This window comes from Carettochelys insculpta, chromosome 4, assembly GCF_033958435.1.
Source record: "Carettochelys insculpta isolate YL-2023 chromosome 4, ASM3395843v1, whole genome shotgun sequence".
NCBI lineage: Eukaryota > Metazoa > Chordata > Testudines > Carettochelyidae > Carettochelys > Carettochelys insculpta.
This window is the reverse complement of record NC_134140.1, coordinates 59,857,844-59,876,576: the sequence shown is the minus strand read 5'-3', so window position 1 is coordinate 59,876,576 and position 18,733 is coordinate 59,857,844. Positions and strand designations below refer to the sequence as shown.

General features: G+C 42.5%; 1 protein-coding gene across 1 annotated transcript in view; it reads left to right on the top strand.

The window, feature by feature from the left end:
- The first annotated feature begins 1,122 nt into the window (after positions 1–1,122).
- The window catches only part of STOX2 (storkhead box 2), a 201,508-nt gene continuing 183,897 nt past the window's right edge, over positions 1,123–18,733 (top strand). The window contains exon 1 of the mRNA XM_074992954.1: positions 1,123–1,444. Within this exon, the coding sequence (XP_074849055.1) occupies positions 1,129–1,444 (316 nt within the window). The 5' untranslated portion in view covers positions 1,123–1,128. The remainder of the gene's footprint in view (positions 1,445–18,733) is intronic.

Genomic DNA, 18,733 nt, shown 5'->3' with positions numbered 1-18,733 from the left:
TTTTTAAAGTGATTTGAGATCCTCAGATGGAAGGTGACAGAGAAATGCAAAACAGACTTGTGCATGAGAATCTACGTCAAAGTAACTTTGGTGGTTACTGTCCAAACTGAAAGAAATGCAAAAGCACAGGACCAGAATAAAGGCTAAAAAGCCAATGAAAATTTTATCAAACTGTTCTGGACCAGGAGCAATGTCTTTCACCTGCCTACAAAGTGCGGCCGGGTAGTGTCTGTCTGGGTCTGAAAACTAATCCGGTTCTTTCCACTAGAATAATGTGAAGTGTCACTTCCCGAGGAGGAAAAGAATTTTGTGTTAAAGGCCACCTTTGTAAGCCTGCAGCTTTGACAAGCCTTGTACAAGGGCCCTCCTGAAAGAGACAGCAGCAAGTTCGGGGGTCCCTTGGCTAGGGCAGGAGTTTTCTGACTTCTTGGCCTGTGGCCCACCTTGCCCAATGCAAACTTGGGGGAAGACTCAACTCCCCATGCTGACAAAATGCATTTGCTTACCTCCTAAATAGCAAATGATTCATAGCAGGCTGCTGGAGCAGACATACCTCTCTGTGCAGCTGTAAGGTGAAGTGCACGCGGGGGAGAAAGTACCCAAAAGTGACCTGAGTAAAAGTACAGCTGCTTTGAGGTGGGGGTGGAGGAACGTACTTAACTCACGCGTGTCCCTCCGGAAAAGTGCTTCAGACAAAGCACACAACCCGTCACATGCAGAATGTACTCAAGTACGCAGGGCTGCACTTTTACTCGAGTAACTTCGGGGAACAGAGGCACAGGGCGGGCCCCCGCCGGGCGATGGGGGATCCCGAGCCCCGTCGCACCGCGCACGCTAACGGTCCTCGGGGCACGCTGGGGGCCCCGGCTGCGGAGGCTAAGCTGTGCAGCGGCTGGGAGGCGGCGCAAGGAGCCGCCCAGCGGCTCAGGCGAGACCCTTCAGCAACTCTCGGGGCAGCGGGTGAACGCCCCAAGCGGCCCCCTACCGGGCGGGCGGAGCAGGGGCGGGGCAGCAGGTGGGCGCACACGTGCTGCGGGCGGGCGGCAGGGGCGGAGCCGCGTCCAGCCTTTCTCCCGCCCGGCCCGGCCGCCCTTCCCGCCGAGGCTGCGCTCCGCGCTGGCGGCAGCGATGCCCCGGCCGGCGGAGAAGCGGCTGCAGCTGGCCCCGCACTCCCTGGCCATTGTGCTGAGCCCCGGCGAGCGGCCGTCCCCGCCCGGCCGCCCCCCGCTGGGCTACGAGCTCTTCGCCGAGTTCAAGCGGGAGAACATGCGGCACTTCTGGAACCCGCGCGTCACCGCCGCCGTGGCCGAGACCTTCTTCCTGGGCTGGCTGGGCGAGCGCGTGCTGCTGCTGCAGGGCGAGGAGCGGCACCTGGAGGCGCTGCGCCAGGGCTGGGCGCGCCGCGCGCTCAAGCCCCCCGCCGGCTTCCGCATCCAGTGCCTGGGTAAGTGTGCGTCCCTCGCGCCCCCCCCCCCCCCCCGCCCCCAGTCGCTGACTTTCTGCCGGGCGCTTCGACTCCAGGCGGGGACTAGGTACAGAGCGTCAGGGCAGGAGCCCTCCCCCCCAGTAAGTACTTCAGCTCCCCGGGGTCTGAGGGGACTTGGGTCTCCGCTGCCCTCCCAGCTCCGGTCCCCGAATCCTTGCTCCAGTGTGGGAGGGCAAATCTGGGCGTGGGGCTAGCTGGAGGGTTCCTGGGACGTCGCCTGGTGAGTCCCCCACCCCCAAGACCTTCCCAGCCTTTGTAACATTGAAACAAATACACAGGGTTAAGGAACAGTCCTGTGTGCCCCCCTCCTCCCACAGATATGTGAATAACTCCTCTCTGCTTTTATGCACTTAATCAGTTCCAATACTGCTGTGTGAAAAATCACAGCTACTTTACCTTTGACTATTGGTTGCTTGATTGATGCCTCTTCCATTCTGACATCTTGGCGCATAGGCCACTGAGGACCATTTCCCAGTGTCTCCTTTGACCATAGGCCATTCTTAAAAATTCAGAATACACCTCATGACTTAGGTACTGTATGGAGACCCCTGGTGTCCAACCACTTCTGTAGCAGGAGCCCCTATGCAAATTAGTCACTATATGTTGAAAACGTATTTATTGTTCAAGCCAACTAGCCACACTCAGCTGGCCAAATAGTGACTAGTGCCTAGCATGCTGGGCACTTCACATATATACAAAAGACCCACAGGCATAAGGCAGAACAGAATCCATCTGTTTGCTATATAATGGTATTGGTTCTAAGAAGACTAAACATTTGTCTAAATATAATAAGCATGTATCAGTTGACTGCTGATTGGTGGTGATCCAAAGCCCATTGAAGTCAATGGGAATCTTTTGAGTAACTCAAATAGTTAGTAAGTCAAGTAAAACAATCCCATTTTACTCACTTTCCTGACTAATCTCATCAACTAAGAGAGAGACAGGAAATCTATGGACATTTGCACTAGACAAGAAGTCTCAAATGGAAAAGTTTAAAACAAAGTTTTAAACACCTGCCCATTTTGAACTAGATTTGTATCACGTTAGGTTAAAATTTTGTTCCATATTTTCCATTGTCCTTGACACCAGCACAGCTCTTGTCTCCCCTCCTTTTCTCACAGAAAATGCTAGGAGCACAGGGGTAGACAAGTCTCCACGAAGGAACCGCTGTATTTTGAACATTATGCCATCCAACCCAGAACAGGTCTATATAATATGTTACTTAAAAAGCTGGTAGTCTTTGGTAACTGAGAGATGCTCATTGTTGTTCCTGCCAGAGATGCTTGCCCAGAGGTAACAACTGTGGGAAGTTCTAGGTCCAGAAAATTTTGTGTGGATAAGGCCAAAATATAGGTATAGGTGTGTAGGAAAGGTGAGATGCAGTGCGAGAGGAACGGCTGAAAGGCAGCTGAAATGGTGCTGACCCTGAATTATGACAGAGGTTGGTATTGAAACAGCACACTTCTCTTGTTAACCAGTTTTCTCCTTAGTTTTTCTTCAGTTTTACATATTTTTCAACTGAAAACAAAAAAAAAAAACAGTCCAGTAGCACTTTAAAGACTAATAAAATAATTTATTAGGTGATGAGCTTTTGTGGGACAGACCCACTTTTTCAGATGATAGCCATACCAGAACAGATTCGATATTTAAATAGCGCTATTTAAATATCGAATCTGTTCTGGTATGGCTATCATCTGAAGAAGTGGGTCTGTCCCACGAAAGCTCATCACCTAATAAATTATTTTGTTAGTCTTTAAAGTGCTACTGGACTGCTTTTTTGTTTTCATAGTATATAGACTAGCACGGCTTTCTCTCTGTTAATATTTTTGAACTGTGTATTTAGTTCTCTCTCTAAATAGCCAAACAAATCAATTATATGAAGTTGTTTTTAGTGATCCAGTGATTCATGACCTTTCTCTTCAGTGCTTGGGATCAAAAGTTCAAGTAGACTCCTAGATACCCCTTAGGCACACTCACTTCCCTCAACATCATTGTTTTCTAATCTGCATCCAGGTTCAAGGGAAGGATTCCCTGTACCAGGCTCTTCCTTCTGCTACTGTGGATGAACTTTAATACCTTTATTATTCCTCAAACTGCACAAATCTCTGTGCAGTGCCAGACCTGTACTGAGTAATGATACATAGAATGTAAGACTTGCAGTACTCACGGAGATTATCTTGCCGGCTGGGGTGTATATTTACTGGTATGTGTATTGCCCTTCTGTCAGATCAGTTGCATTAGTACAAAGCCATACTAGTTAGTGACTTAAACTTTCTGTACTTATTCTTTACCCAGCAGGGTCTACTTTGAACATAAACATTATGGTTAAGGGCAAAGTTTGGGTTTGAATTGGATTTTAGTAAGTTTGAATCTTGCTCTTGTCGGCAGTAAAAACTACAGGTGTTTCATTGTGATATTCCATATTTTCTATGCAAGTATCTTGGTACGTGTTAAACTTTTAAAGGACCAGCTATTTGGAAGCACTGTGTTCAGTATTTGTTCAAATTCGCAAAACATTTTCCTTTTCAGAAAAATCAACATGTAAGCTGTGTCATGCTGGAAATAAAAGGGTTTTTTAAAATGTTACTTTACAAAGACATATACCAGTTAAAAATAATTTGCATTCAAAAGTAGGCCACTGGTGCTTCTAGTTAATTCAGTAACTGTAGTAGGATTATACAGTATGTATTGAATATCTTTCTCTCTAAAGAGTTAAATTAAAACTGTAAAATTAGTTATTTAAAAATGCCTGTTTGAAACATCAGTTACAATTAACCTGATTCTTCCACTCACTCCTCAGAGTGTCAGTTACATCAGGGATAGTCAATAACAGTCTACAGACCAAATCTGGATCAACCAAAACTTTTGAATGGACCCTGAAATCTTTTTATTTACTTTTTTTTTTTTCTTTTATTGTCTGGACTTAGGCTGCACCTTGTCCAAAAAACTTAGGCCTGACAGAAAAATAGGGCACTCTGGCTTACATTGTAGCTTCATGACAAAAAGATGAATACACTGATGGGGAACTTTTGAAAACAGACATTTTTAGATGCTCCTATAAAACCTTATTAAATGTGATTAGTGGCACTTGAATTAAGGTTTCATGTTTAGTTACATAGCTAAGTAGTAGTCAGTTAATTACAACCGAAATATTCCATAGTTTCATAATTTGTACCTCCAAAAAACCAAATGCCAGCATAATGTAATTTGGATGTTCCTGGTAGCTTGAGTTTGTATGTGCCAGGATTGGAATTTTTGTGGCAAAGAAACAAAGGATTACACTAGGAGGGAATTTCTTTAGCAATTTAATAAAAGGTCTTTGAAACAATAATTGATGTGTATCATGTTTTGATGAGTGAAGATCTAAATGATGCCTTTCCCCAAGAGAGAAATCCTGCATTTATGTAGGATTTATGCCAGTAATCTAGGAATTAGTGTATCCTTCTGAGTTTTAAAAGAGAGCACTTTGTTTTCAGTATTTGTTTTAACATGCTGGAGTACAAGGAATTAAGCTGTGGCTCTCCACTGTGTGTTTCGGGAGTGAAGGACAACTCAAGAACAGCAATTCTGATGAGTAACTACCATATCCTAGGGTAACTTACAAACTGTAGCTCTCATAATTTCGCTTATGAAGGGAAGACTTACTTCAAGGGTTTTATTTACAGGTCTAAATGTTGTATCACTTTCTGTGATTAATATGATTGTCTGTGAAACACTACTTTTTTGTTTTTGAGCAATTTTTTTTTTAACTTTTCGTGCTTTATACAAATGACCTCCTCTCCCCAAACACCTTGCAGAGTTACAGTGGTGCTGTCACGTAAAACAACTGTGTATGTTTCAGTAAGACGTTTTCTTTCTGGTGCAAATTGCCTGAGTGAAGTTACTAGGGCAGGGATTGGTAGTCTTCAGGTAAGCAGTGAGCGATTTTGCTGACATTAAGGATCTGTGGGCTTGGCTCCCGCAGTTCCCAGTGACAGTGGTTTGTTGTTCCACATCAACTGCAGCCACTGGGAGCTCTGAGGAGTCATGCTCTTGGATGCTGAACATCAGCAATCTGTGGTCCACCAGTGGATTACCCTGATGGACTGAGAGCCAAATGTTACTGACCCTTTTACTAAGGGAAACGCAGGTCTTATATTTTTGTTGTTTTACAGTCTCTAGCACAATTTTGATTTGATTTTCATCTTTTGGGGTTTAATGTGTCTCTCCCCCACACTCCCTTTTTAAAGTGTTTAATTGCTGCATAGTAATTGTTTGTTACTGTAACGCGTCATAGACATTCTCCCCTTTCTGCTAGTGAGTCTACATCACAGAATGAGAGAAGGTCCATGTGCCCACGAGCCTACGGTCCAAGCATAAGACGAGACAACAGATTAATTCAGTCGGGGTTAGTTCAAGGAAACAGCACATTGTCACAGGATAGGCAGTGGTCTTAACGCAGCAGCAGCCTAGATGTTCTTTGTCAAGCTTTTTGTAGGCACTATCACAAGGGAGGCTTTTAAGGAGGATAACTTAGTTTTGCAGATTTAAGGGGTGCTCCTCCCAAGTGTGAGGACTTGTGTGGGATCTAGTATACAGGTCCTTCTTTGAAAAGTTAACAAGCTGGCATCATGGACCGATTGTAGACAATCGGACATAACTCAGTGACAAACGAGAGGTAACTGAATGGGGATGGCTTTGAAAGTGAAGACAAGTATCTTATTTGATATGCTAGAGAAGGGAGAGCCAGTAGAGTGATGCCAGAAGAGAGGTGATGTGGGCAAAGCAATGGGATATGAAAAAATCTTGATAGCCAAGTTAGTCTGTATCTTCAGAAACAACAAGAAGTCCTGTGGCACCTTATAGACTAATAGATATTTTGGAGCATAAGCTTTTGTGGATCTGACGAGGCAGGTCTCTGCCCATGAAAGCTTATGCTCCAAAATATGTTAGTCTATAAGGTGCCTCAGGACTACTTGTTTTTAATCGTGATAGCAGCATTCTGAATGGATTCGAACAGTGCAAGACTGCATTTGGCAAGGCCCAACAATTTGATGATCGCAGTGAGACCCTGGATGAGAATTGTAGCTATGTGAATTTGCAGGAAAGGTCATCACATAAAGATGTTCCGCAGACAGCATTGGCAAAACAGAGATGTAGCCTGGAGGGACTTAAACCCATGGCAAGCCTTGACTCTGAGAAGTTAACTGATGGGTCTATATCTCCATATTTGGCAGAAATACCCTTTGTTGGCTTGGGTAAGAGGGAATGTCTATTAGTAGGTACAAGGGTGTGTCCCAATATGGGTAGATACCTGCAAGTTCTGCTCAAGCTCATACTGAATAGTACCCAGGTGGGATGGTGCTTTGGTGGCTAGCCTGAGCTGCTGCCAGTGCCACTACAGCCATGCTGCTGTTTTTAGCTCTTGTGCTAGGTCCTTCCATGATGGGAAGTGTCCACATAGCTGCTGTTTAGACATAACCAATAATATGGTGAAGGATAGTATAGGAAGTCCTCTTTTTGTTGGTAGAAATGGGCCATCTCTCATGCTTTGCAAAAGGGGAGAGAGAAATGATGGGTGGTGACTTGCATCAGGCTGGGAATTAGCACAAAAGTTGTTCTGTGTGTCAGTAGCCAGCATACATATACATCCAACTCAAAATAGTTGTTGTTACGGCAACCCTGCAGCTTTATGAAAATTGGCTTGTATATAACTCAAATGCTGTATGCAAAATGCGTCGTGTAACATCAATTTTAAAGGTACCTGTTGAATCTGTATATTTTATTTGTGTGCATGTGTCATTCTTCTGTGCGAAGTTAGAAATATGAGGTGTGAATCTGGTTTTAATTCTAAATGTGCTAATGAAGGACACTTAAGGAATGTAATGGCTCGGTTCTCAAACCAATGACCTGTGATGATCTTGTCTTGTAAAACCATCGTCTTTGCTCCAAAGTTTATGAAGTTTATGCTCCAAAATATCTGTTAGTCTATAAAGTGCCCCAGGACTTCTTGTTCTCAAAGATACAGACTAACATGGCTACCTCTCTGATGGGAAGAATGGTTACTATGTATGAATCCAAAACAAAAAAGCAGTCAAGTAGCACTTTAATGACTGCTTTTTTGTTCTGACAGTATATAGACTAGCACGGCTCCCTCTCTGTTACTATGTAGGAACAGTACCAGAGACGAAGCCGTGCTAGTCTATACACTATCAAAACAAAAAGCAGTCAAGTAGCACTTTAAAGACTAGCAAAATAGTTTATTAGGTGAGCTTTCGTGGGACAGACCCACTTCTTCAGACCATAGCCAGACCAGAACAGACTCAATATTTAAGGCACAGAGAACCAAAAACAGTAAGCAAGGAGGACAAATCAGAAAAAGATAATCAAGGTGAGCAAATCAGAGAGTGGAGGGGTGGGGGGGAAGGTCAAGAATTAGATTGAGCCAAGTATGCAGACGAGCCCCTATAGTGACTCAGAAAGTTCCCATCATGATTTAAACCATGTGTTAATGTGCTGAATTTGAATATAAAAGCCAGCTCGGCCACTTCTCTTTCCAAAACGGTGCGATAATCCCTCTTCAGTAACACACATACCTTTAGGTCATTGACAGAATGCCCCATTCCATTAAAATGTTGACTAATTGGTTTGTGGATCTGGAGTGTTTTGATGTCTGTTTTGTGCCCATTGACCCTTTGTCTAAGGGAGTTAGAAGTCTGTCCAATATACAAAGCATCTGGGCATTGTTGGCACATGATGGCATATAGGGTGTTAGTAGAGGAGCATGAGAAAGTGCCCGTGATTCTGTGAGTAACCTGGTTAGGTCCAGTGATGGTATTTCCAGAGAAGATATGTGGACAAAGCTGGCAGTGGGCTTTGTTGCAGGGAAGGGTTCCAGGACTGGTATTCCTGGGGTATAGACTGTGGCTGTTAGTGGGGATCCTCATGAGGTTGGGAGGTTGTCTGTAGGAGAGAACAGGCATGTCACCCAGGGCCTTCTGGAGTGTAGCATCCTGATTAAGAATAGGTTGCAGGTCTTTAATAATTCGTTGCAGTGGTCTGAGTTGGGGACTGTAGGTGATGAGCAGTGGTGTTCTGTTCTTGGCTTTTTTGGGGCGATCTTGGAGTAGTTGGTCTCTGGGTATTCGTCTGGCCCTGTCGATTTGTTTTTTTTAGTTCTCCTGGTGGGTAATTCAGGTTTATGAATATTTGGTAAAGTTCTTGTAGTTTTTGGTCTCTGTCAGTTGGATCAGAGGAAATGCGATTGTACCTAAGAGCTTGACTGTAAACAATGGATCTAGTCACGTGTGCAGGATGGAAACTAGAAGGGTGTAGATAAGTATAGCGATCAGTAGGTTTTCGGTACAGTGTGGTACTGAACCAGTAGCTGCCAGGCATGAAATGAATCATGTTTGTTGGAATTGATTGCAAGCTTGCTTGTAACTTTGCTGTACTCTGTAACTTGAAATCTTTAGTGAGTTTTATAAAGTTAATGCTAAAATAACACTCTCTATTTCACAGCCTTTTCATTTGCCTCCACTATTTAATCTGTCATCCTTGATGCTGACCTTCTCCTTTTCAGTGCCCTGTGCCAGCGCAAATCAGCCTATTGCTACCTCAACAATGCTGTTTGTGTGTTTCCACCTCAGCAGACATCTTTTCATGTCTTCGTCTCTTCTCTCATTGCCTGTTTGTAACATCCTCCGTTACTGTTTGTGCCTCATCCTTGGGTCCGAAGCATTAGATGTGTTTGAAAGGCTTCTATACGTTTTTTGGAAGGCTAAGCCTTTTTTATTTATTTATTTTTGTTATAAGCACTATACTAACAATGTGGTTAAATGAAGTTACCAACCTTTACAGTAGCTCTTTTGATCATGCCCCAAAGTAGTCTCGCCACTTAGAAGCTGATACTTGAAATTGAATTTTCAAGAATGGCTGTGCAATAATTAAACTAAATAGCACAGTCGACTCTGTTAGAGTATTGTCCATTGTTTTTATGCTACCATGCATAACAATGGAGAGGTTGTTATTATTATAACTTTTTGAGATGAAACTAAATGCTCCCATTTTTTGTCCCCCTCTGAGCAAAAATTTGACACCCTTCTAATTTAGCTTTGGAAATTCTTTCACAGTGATTTTATAGTCATTAATGGTCGACTGTAGGATGTGTAGGCTACTGGACATTAAGTGCTATTGATTCATAGCCAGTCATAAAACATGTATTTTCTTCCTCTTAAATATCTGCTCTGAACTTCTTTTCAGTGAGGGTGTTTTGGGTTTCAAAGTAATTAAACCTCTTGAGACAGTTACCACACGCTCCTGAGCACCTTTTGTGTGTCTCTTGGTATTGCCATGGGAACTAGAGGGATTTTGGCAACATTTTCCTCCTTCCCCATCAGCTGAGTAGTGATCCCCAAATAATTCTTATTTTCCCTAAAGCATTTATTAGGATTTTTTTAAAAAAGTATAAGCTAGTGTGAACTTTTAACCTGACAGTATGACGGACGTGCTTATGAATGTGTTGGAAGTAAGGTTTTCCTCACTAAGATTGTGCTTCTATTAAGAAGTGCAGGATCACACGCTTAACATATATTGTAGCTTGTGAAAATGGAGGAAGTAAGGGTGGGGGGTGGAGGGAGGAAGATTGGTAGGTATTTGCCAGAAAGAGATCCAGAGGCTAATATTTTGATCTTGCAGCAAAATTCTCCTTGGGCCAAGCAGCACCAATTGTTACATTCAGTAACTGTATGCAGTGTGTTTAGTTGGGGTTTTTCAGTATTTTATCAGGAAAATAAAAAACATGAATGAAAAAATAAATACATCATTTTCTTTTCACTCAAAGCAGCTCCTGATCCAGCAGCAAAGCCAAATACACTGGTGCATTGTATTCATTGTGCAACATGAGTAAAGGATTTATAAGGTTAATAGGCTGCTAGCACTGTCTCTCTCCTTCCTCTGCCCCCCTACAAGGAGCACCACTGTATGTATACTAAAGGGTATTTGGTGGTGGTAAGTTTACTACTAAACTCTTTACAACCTGTTCAAGCTTTTAGTTAAACAAACGTACTGTATATTCTGAAGAAAATATGACATTGACAGAAAGCTAGCATTGCTGAGTGAAAAACATGGAGGTTAGAATAAGCCAAAGTGAAAGTTGCACTGACAGCCTTAACTCCTTCCTGCCATAGTCACACCCCAGCACCCCATTCATAAATCTCCCCTGGACCTGTGTCAGATGGGGCATGAAGTGAATGAAGCAAGTGTTGGGTATTATCATCACCATTTAATGTGGGCTCCCCTGTCTTACACAGTAGGGTCACAACATTCGCGAGGGTTCAGTGTTCAGCATTCAATTTGCTGCCTGAACCCCAGTGGGGGTGGAGTTGGAAATTTCCCCCTCCAGTAGCTCTGCAAAGAACCACGGTGAGGGGAAATGGACAAAATTTCATGGCACACTTGGACAGTTCTGACTTCACGCTGGGTGAAAACCACTAGCATATACATTTGTTTTGTTTTGCACCTGCAGATGGTTGTTTGGGATGTCTTATAAATATAGAAAGCTAAAGAAAATAACTGATGTCTTGAATGATGTTGGGCAAGCATCTTCATTATATTTGTGCAGATTGAATGAGAAATTATTTTAACCCAAATGGTGTCCTCAAAAGGATTTTTTAAAAATGGGGGAAAAAACCCTAGCCAGCCTGTCTTCTTACCTCTTCTCCCCCAAGACTCAGGATTCTAGTTCTGCCTCCAGACTTCTAGTGAGTCTGTGTTTGAATTTGAGTTATAAATATGCTGTGCGTGAGCGTGCACAGTACGTTAAATCTTTTAAAATGAACGTTAGAGTTGTCTTTGGAAGTAGTTCAAGACGGGTAAGTGGTGCGTCAAAATTTTAGTATAAAAGCTGCTTGTTTCGAAGATACCCCTTTGAGCCATGCAGTGCAATTATGTTACCAAGCACAGCCTTCAGAGAAATTGCTTTTATTTATTTCTTATCACAAAACACAGCAAAATTCCAAAGACACAAATCACAATGTATCCTTTTATCTTAACCTTGGTCTTGCTAGCAACTGATTAACAGAGAAACAACTGAATAGAACAGGGGTCAGGAGCCTTTCAGAGGCAGAGTGCTGAAATTTGATTTTTTTGACCTCTGTGTACGGTGAGGTAAATTCCAGCCCAGACTGAACACTGGTTGGTGAGATTTGGGTAATGACACAAGCACACTGACATTTCTGAATACTTCGGAGCTCTTTTCACACTGAAGAAATTTCTGCCCAGTTTTTTCATTTTAAAAAACACCTGGTAAGCCAGTCCCTGTAAATAATTCATCTTTAAAAAAAAAAAAAATAGATCAATGACCAACAGTAAATTTTCCCATTGAGCAAGTCCTTTATATTCTGCTGGAAGGAAAAGTAATTTTCATATAGGGCCCACCTAAGGCCAACTTCAAAGTCAAGCAAATGAAAATAACCCTTGAATTGTATTGAATTGAATAAGAATTGTGTTTTGTAAGCTAGAGTCATGTTAGGAATGGGCAAACTGATGAAATAAGACCATACCTGAATCTCAAAGGAGACCTCCTTCAAATCATGTTCTCCAGGTCCCCTGTGCTCTGACCCTGCGCTCCAGTGGCAGCACCATGGCTGGGGCTGTAGGCCCAGCCGTGCACTGCAACCAGGGGCTCCAGCCCCATGCTCTGGTACCCTCCCCCGCTGCATAGTGGGGAGGAAGAGGGACAGGGCTGAGCTTTCGCCATGTGCAGTCAAGAGGCTTATGTGCCACTCATACCATGTGTGCCGGGGGTCGCCTGCCTCAGTATAGAAGTTTACTACTTCTATAAACTGTATCCAAATCCCTTTCTACTTATCTTTAAAGCTTAGATATTTGAGTACTACTTCAAGTATCCATTCCTCTTTCTGCATTCATCCTTAGTTTCTGTGATTTCATTAATATAGACGACTTAAATGCATTTCTTACTGCACATACCATAGTGCTCAATCGTGAACTGGCCTATGCAATTGTTCAGGGAGTAAGGATCCATCGCAGGCTGCTGTATCATTGATTGCTCACAACCAGGTCCATCGATGAAAGGATATGGGGAGAATAAGGAGGCAGACCTGGGAATAAACTGCTCCAAGAAAAGTGCTGGCACAGATGACTTCTCTCTCATAGAATGAGGGGAAACCAGGGAGCTGAACTGCAGTTTAGTCCTTACTGGGTTTCATAGCAGCGCAGTTGTGCAGCACCCTGTCACTGAATGCTTGCAAGGAGTCAGTGCTACCCATATGTACTTAGTTATATGCACTGTAATGTTAAATGGAACAATGTAATACATAAATTATCAATTGAAAAGAGTAATACATAAAAAATTCTTATGACTGGAGTTTAACACTATTGCAAGCCTGAAATATGTAGTGAACCATTTGATGCTCAGTGAAACATTTAAGGAAAATGTTAAACAGCAGAGGTTGAAGTGCCTTATTGGGACTATAAAATGGGCATTTCATCTTAAAAAGAGGTTCTCCCCGCCCTTAATTTCCAAGGAAATTTCCTTGGAACACTTTTTAGATATGAAAATTTTATTTTGGCTCTTTTTGTCTGTCTTCCTGCCCACTCTTCAATGTTTACAGTTAGCATGATGATTTTTTTTTTTGTTTTATTTCCAATATACACAATTTCCATACAAAATTTCTTTTTCCTTTAAAAAGGCCACGTTGTGTTTGGGCAAGCTCTTATTATGGTACTTGTATTTGTTTTGTTCAGATTCCAGAAAAGGGTAGTCATGTACCATAAAATCTGAAGTTACTGTATTTGAACTTTCTTGAAAGAGGTCATACCTCTGAGGGAGTGTATCTGTATCAATATCTACCAAATTGTGTTGTATTAATGTACCACAGTATATAGTAATACATATGCTGTAGTTGTCCCTTTTTCAAAAGTTCAGATATGGTAATCCTAATAAAATCTATTTGCTCTTGATACAAGTCTGTTACTTTTTTTCCATTGAAAGGGTTTCTCATGCTTTCTTTTCTATGCCATTAATATAGAATTTCATCCTTCTCCTTGTATGTGGCCCTCTGCCGCTACCCTTAGCCCATTTTAATGGGTCTGAATTTTTCCTTTGGCTTGTACAGCCCAGCTGTACTTTTGTGTGTATGCATGCGTAAAGATACATATGCATGCTCACGTGCACACACACACACACACACACACAGAGTGTCCAAACTACCCTCTAGCTGGACTTCTCTAGTAACAACTGAGGTAACAGTAACACAATTAAAGATCAGCCTAAGCCCCTCTCCTCCAAGCTAAACTGTTTCTTGAGTTTCCTGCCAAGCTATCCTTTGAGTTCCTTTTTGTCATGGAAACACATCTCCCTTACATCTGAGGTGTTAAGGAGCTGCAATCAAGAGTAAGTCAGTATTGCTGTGCAGACTTCTGCTGGAGCAGGCAAGATCATAAAAGACCCTGCCATGCTATTATGCAGTATCTGTAGATCTTTCCTTTTGCAAAACACTCATGTGGCTGCATTAGTAATTTAATTTCATGTTCCGTTAACAAGCATAAGCTAGGGAAGCTGAAGAACAGTGAGGATGCCCTGAAAAGGGGAGAATGGTCTTGAGCAGTGTTTCTTAAACTGTGTGTGAGGAACACTGGTGTTCCGTGAAAAAACTCACAGGCGTGCAGCAAGTGTCTGGCACTTTTGAGATCGTACACTGATGGTCTATACTTTCTGGTACAAAGTTACTCCTTCTGTGTATGTTGTTGGTTTGGTTTGTGTGTGTGTGTGTGTGTGTGTGTGTGGGGCCTTTTTTTTTTTTTTCGGTTGGACAATTTTTTTATTAAGAAAATTGGAGTTCCCCCTTAAAATATTGTAGTTTGATGTGCTGTGGTCTCAAAATGTTTGAGGCACTGGTCTAAAGCCACAATGCCGATATTTAGGACTGAAGTAGCCCATTACGTTTATGCAGTGCTTAGGAGATATTAACCCCGCACCTCCCCCCCCCCCCAAAGAAAAAAACAAAACAGGAAACTTACTGGGGGAAGGCATGTCTTTATTGTAAAATGGACCTATTTATATCTCCTTGGTTGTTTGGCTCATGATCTTAGTGCAGTGTTCAGATTGTGATTAGGTCTCCTACTTGCCTGAACTCTGTGGGAATGCTAATTAGCTACATGGTTACAAGGCTGGGTTAGGCAGCTGCAGACCAGAATTTTAAGGTCTATATTAAATACATACAACCAATGGGAAGGCAGCATCCACAATATTTTGGCTATCACTGACTCTTGAAAAAATAAGAAGTCCTCTGGCACCTTATAAACTAGCAGATTTTTTTGCAGCCTAAGCTTTTGTGGCCAAAGACCCACTTCATCAGATGCTGCAATAAGCCTGTTAGTTTGTAAGGTGCCATGGGACTTCTTGTTGTGTTTGCGATCACAGACTAACATGGCTACCCCTCTGATACTGACTCTTGACTTATTAATTGCTTTTTAAGGCTGCTAGCATGCTGCTGAAATCTCAGCAAAGAGACTTAAACAAGTTTGAAGAGAGAAAATATCATACTGCCTCTATATAAATCCTTGGTATGCCCACTTCTTGAATACTGCATTCAGATGTCGAGGCCCCATCTCAAAAAAGATATACGGGAATTGGAAAAGGTTCAGAAAAGGGCAACAAAAGATTAGGAATATAGAATGGTGTCAGTATGAAGAAAGATTAATAAGACCAACTTTCCAGCTTGGAAGAGAAAACTAAGGGGAGGCTATAATAGAGGTCTCTAAAACCATGACTGGTGTGGAGAAAGTAGAAAAGGAAGTGTTTACTCCTCTTCAGAACACAAGAGTTAGAGCAATGAAATGAATAGGCAGCAGGTTTAAAACAAACAAAAGGAAGTACTTTTTCACACAACGCACAGTCAGCCTATAGAACTCTTTGCCATAGAATGTTGTGAAGGCCAAGAATATCACAGGGTTCAAAAAAGAACTAGGTAAATTCCTGGAGCATAGGTCTATCAATGGCCATTAGCCTCTGTTTTCCAGAAATTGGGACTGAGTGATAGGGAATGGATCATTTGATGATTACCTGTTCTGTTAATTCCCTCTGGGGCACCTGGCATTGACCACTGTTGGAAGACAGGGCTAAATGTACATTTGGTCAGACCCAGTAAGTCCATTCTTATGTTCTTGGTTTCCAAATTGAGTTTAAAATTAAATTATCTGCTCTTGTACTCCTTGGCAGAGTAATGGTTTTAAAAATTTTCCATTTAATTATATAATCCTAGTGTCATGTGAAAAAGGGAAATTTGCTTCCTGTTACAGGACACAGTGATAATGGGTAAGCCAGAAGCGCTATCAAAAATACAAGTAGCGTTTTGATGTAATACAGCAGCAAATCTGGCAGCTGCCAAACCTGGGAAAACAATTGTCCATCTTGTTTCTGGTTGATTACAATATTGCTACGTTTGCATTCATCTTTCCTGAGTTCCATAGAATGTCTTTGGGAAGCTGTCACATCAAGCAACCTGCTGTTAGGTCAATTCTGGTTAGAAACACAAAGTGTGGTGTAGGACTTGCAGTATTAGTTTTCTTAAGGAAATCTTCTGAATATCCGTAATTTAGAAGCTTAAATTGACTTGTAGTTGAAGTGAGAGAGACCAGAACAGCATTTTCATTATTGGAGCAAATAGCAGAGACTTCGTAATATATATCTATCAAGACAAAAATCAGTCAAGTAGCACTCTAAAGACTAGCAAAATAATTTATCAGGTGAGCTTTTGTGGGACAGACCCACTTCAGACCATAGCCAGACCAGAACAGACTCAATATTTAAGGCACAGAGAACCAAAAACAGTAAGCAAGGAGGACAAATCAGAAAAAGATAATCAAGGTGAGCAAATCAGAGAGTGGAGGGGTGGGGGGGAAGGTCAAGAATTAGACTGAGCCAAGTATGCAGACGAGCCCCTATAGTGACTCAGAAAGTTCCCATCATGATTTAAACCATGTGTTAATGTGCCGAATTTGAATATGAAAGCCAGCTCGGCTGTTTCCCTTTCCAAAACGGTGCGATAATTCCTTTTCAGTAAAGCACATGCCTTTAGGTCATTGACAGAATGCCCCATTCCATTAAAATGTTGACTAACTGGTTTGTGGATCTGGAGTGTTTTGATGTCTGTTTTGTGCCCATTGACCCTTTGTCTAAGGGAGTTAGAAGTCTGTCCAATATACAAAGCATCTGGGCATTGTTGGCACATGATGGCATATATGATGTTAGTAGAGGAGCATGAAAAAGTGCCCGTGATTCTGTGAGTAAGCTGGATAGGTCCAGTGATGATATTTCCAGAGAAGATATGTGGACAAAGCTGGCAGCGGGCTTTGTTGCAGGGAAAGGTTTCAGGACTGGTATTCTTGGGGTACAGACTGTGGCTGTTAGTGAGGATTCTCATGAGGTTGGGAGGTTGTCTGTAGGAGAGAACAGGCATGTCACCCAGGGCCTTCTGGAGTGTGGCATCCTGATTAAGGATAGGTTGTAGGTCTTTAATAATTCATTGCAGTGGTCTGAGTTGGGGGCTGTAGGTGATGAGCAGTGGTGTTCTGTTCTTTGCTTTTTTGGGCTGATCTTGGAGTAGCTGGTCTCTGGGTATTCGTCTGGCCCTGTTCGTTTGTTGTTTTTTTAGTTCTCCTGGTGGGTAATTCAGGTTTATGAATATTTGGTAAAGTTCTTGTAGTTTTTGGTCTCTGTCAGTTGGATCAGAGCAAATGTGATTGTACCTAAGAGCTTGACTGTAAACAATGGATCTAGTCACGTGTGCAGGATGGAGACTAGAAGGGTGTAGATAAGTATAGCGATCAGTAGGTTTTCGGTACAGTGTGGTTCTGATCAGGCCATTCTTGATTAGTACTGTAGTGTCCAGGAAATATATCTGTTGCATGTTGTAATGGAGGCATAAGTTGATGGTGCGGTGTAGTTTGTTAAAGTCTCTGTGGAATTCTTCTAGAGCCTCTGTACCATGGGTCCAAATCATAAAGATGTCATCAATGTATCTTAAGTAGAGGAGTGGTAATAGTGGACGAGAGCTGAGGAATCGTTGTTCCAGGTCAGCCATAAATTATATTAGAATGTTGTGGGGCCATGCGGGTGCCCGTAGCAGTTCCGCTATTCTGGAGGTATAAATTGTCCCCAAAACGGAAATGATTGTGTGTGAGGACAAAGTGACAGAGGTCAGACACCAGATTGGCTGTGGTGGCATCAGGGATGGTATTCCTGATTGCTTGTAATCCGTCTTTATGTGGAATATTAGTGTGTAGAGCCTCTACATCCATTGTGGCAAGGATGGCGTTATCAGGAACTTTTCCAATGTTTTGTGACTTCCTCAGGAAGTCGGTGGTATCTCAGATATAGCTGGGAGCATTGGTGGCATAGGGTTTGAGGAGGGAGTCCACGTAACTGGATGGTCCGGTGGTAAGGGTGCCAATACCTGAAATGATAGGGCGTCCAGGGTTTCCAGGTTTGTGGATTTTGGGAAGTAAATAGAATAATCCAGGCTGCGGCTCAGATGGTGTGTCTTTGTGAAGGAGGTCCTGAGTAGCAGCAGGGAGTTCCTTCAGTAGTTGTTGTAATTTCCTTTGGAATTCCAAAGTGGGATCAGCGGAGAGAGGTCTGTAAAATGTGGTGTTGGAGAGTTGTCTGGCTGCCTCCTGTTCAGTCTGACTTATTCAGGATGACAACAGCACCCTGTTAGTCTATAAGGTGCCATAGGACTTCTTGTTGTTTTTGAAGACTTCCTCATGAATCTCCTGAACTCTTGGGCCTGAATCAGTATGCAATTAAGCCAAAATATAATGTTAACATGTCTAGACCTGGGGAATGCTCACCTGCTGAAATACATGAATAGCTTATGTTCTCAAAACAAAAAGCAGTCAAGTAGCGCTTTAAAGACTAGCAAAGTAGTTTATTAGGTGAACTACTTTGCTAGTGTTTAGAGTGCTGCTTGACTGCTTTTTGTTTTGATAGTGTATAGACTAGCACGGCTTCCTCTCTATTACTAGACCCACTTCTGTTTGTCTGTTTACTGTGTGAAAGGATAGGGTTAATTCAAGGAGATGATGTCACTTAGGAAAGGGAGCAATGTCTTCAGATAACATTCACCTGCAAACACTTAAGAGACAATGCAGGAGCCTTTCCCTTGATGCCCTGCCTCCAGCCCCCTGCAAAACTCATCCACATGCTTTTCAAGTGGTATTGGTGTCCTGATCTTTTAGCACAGG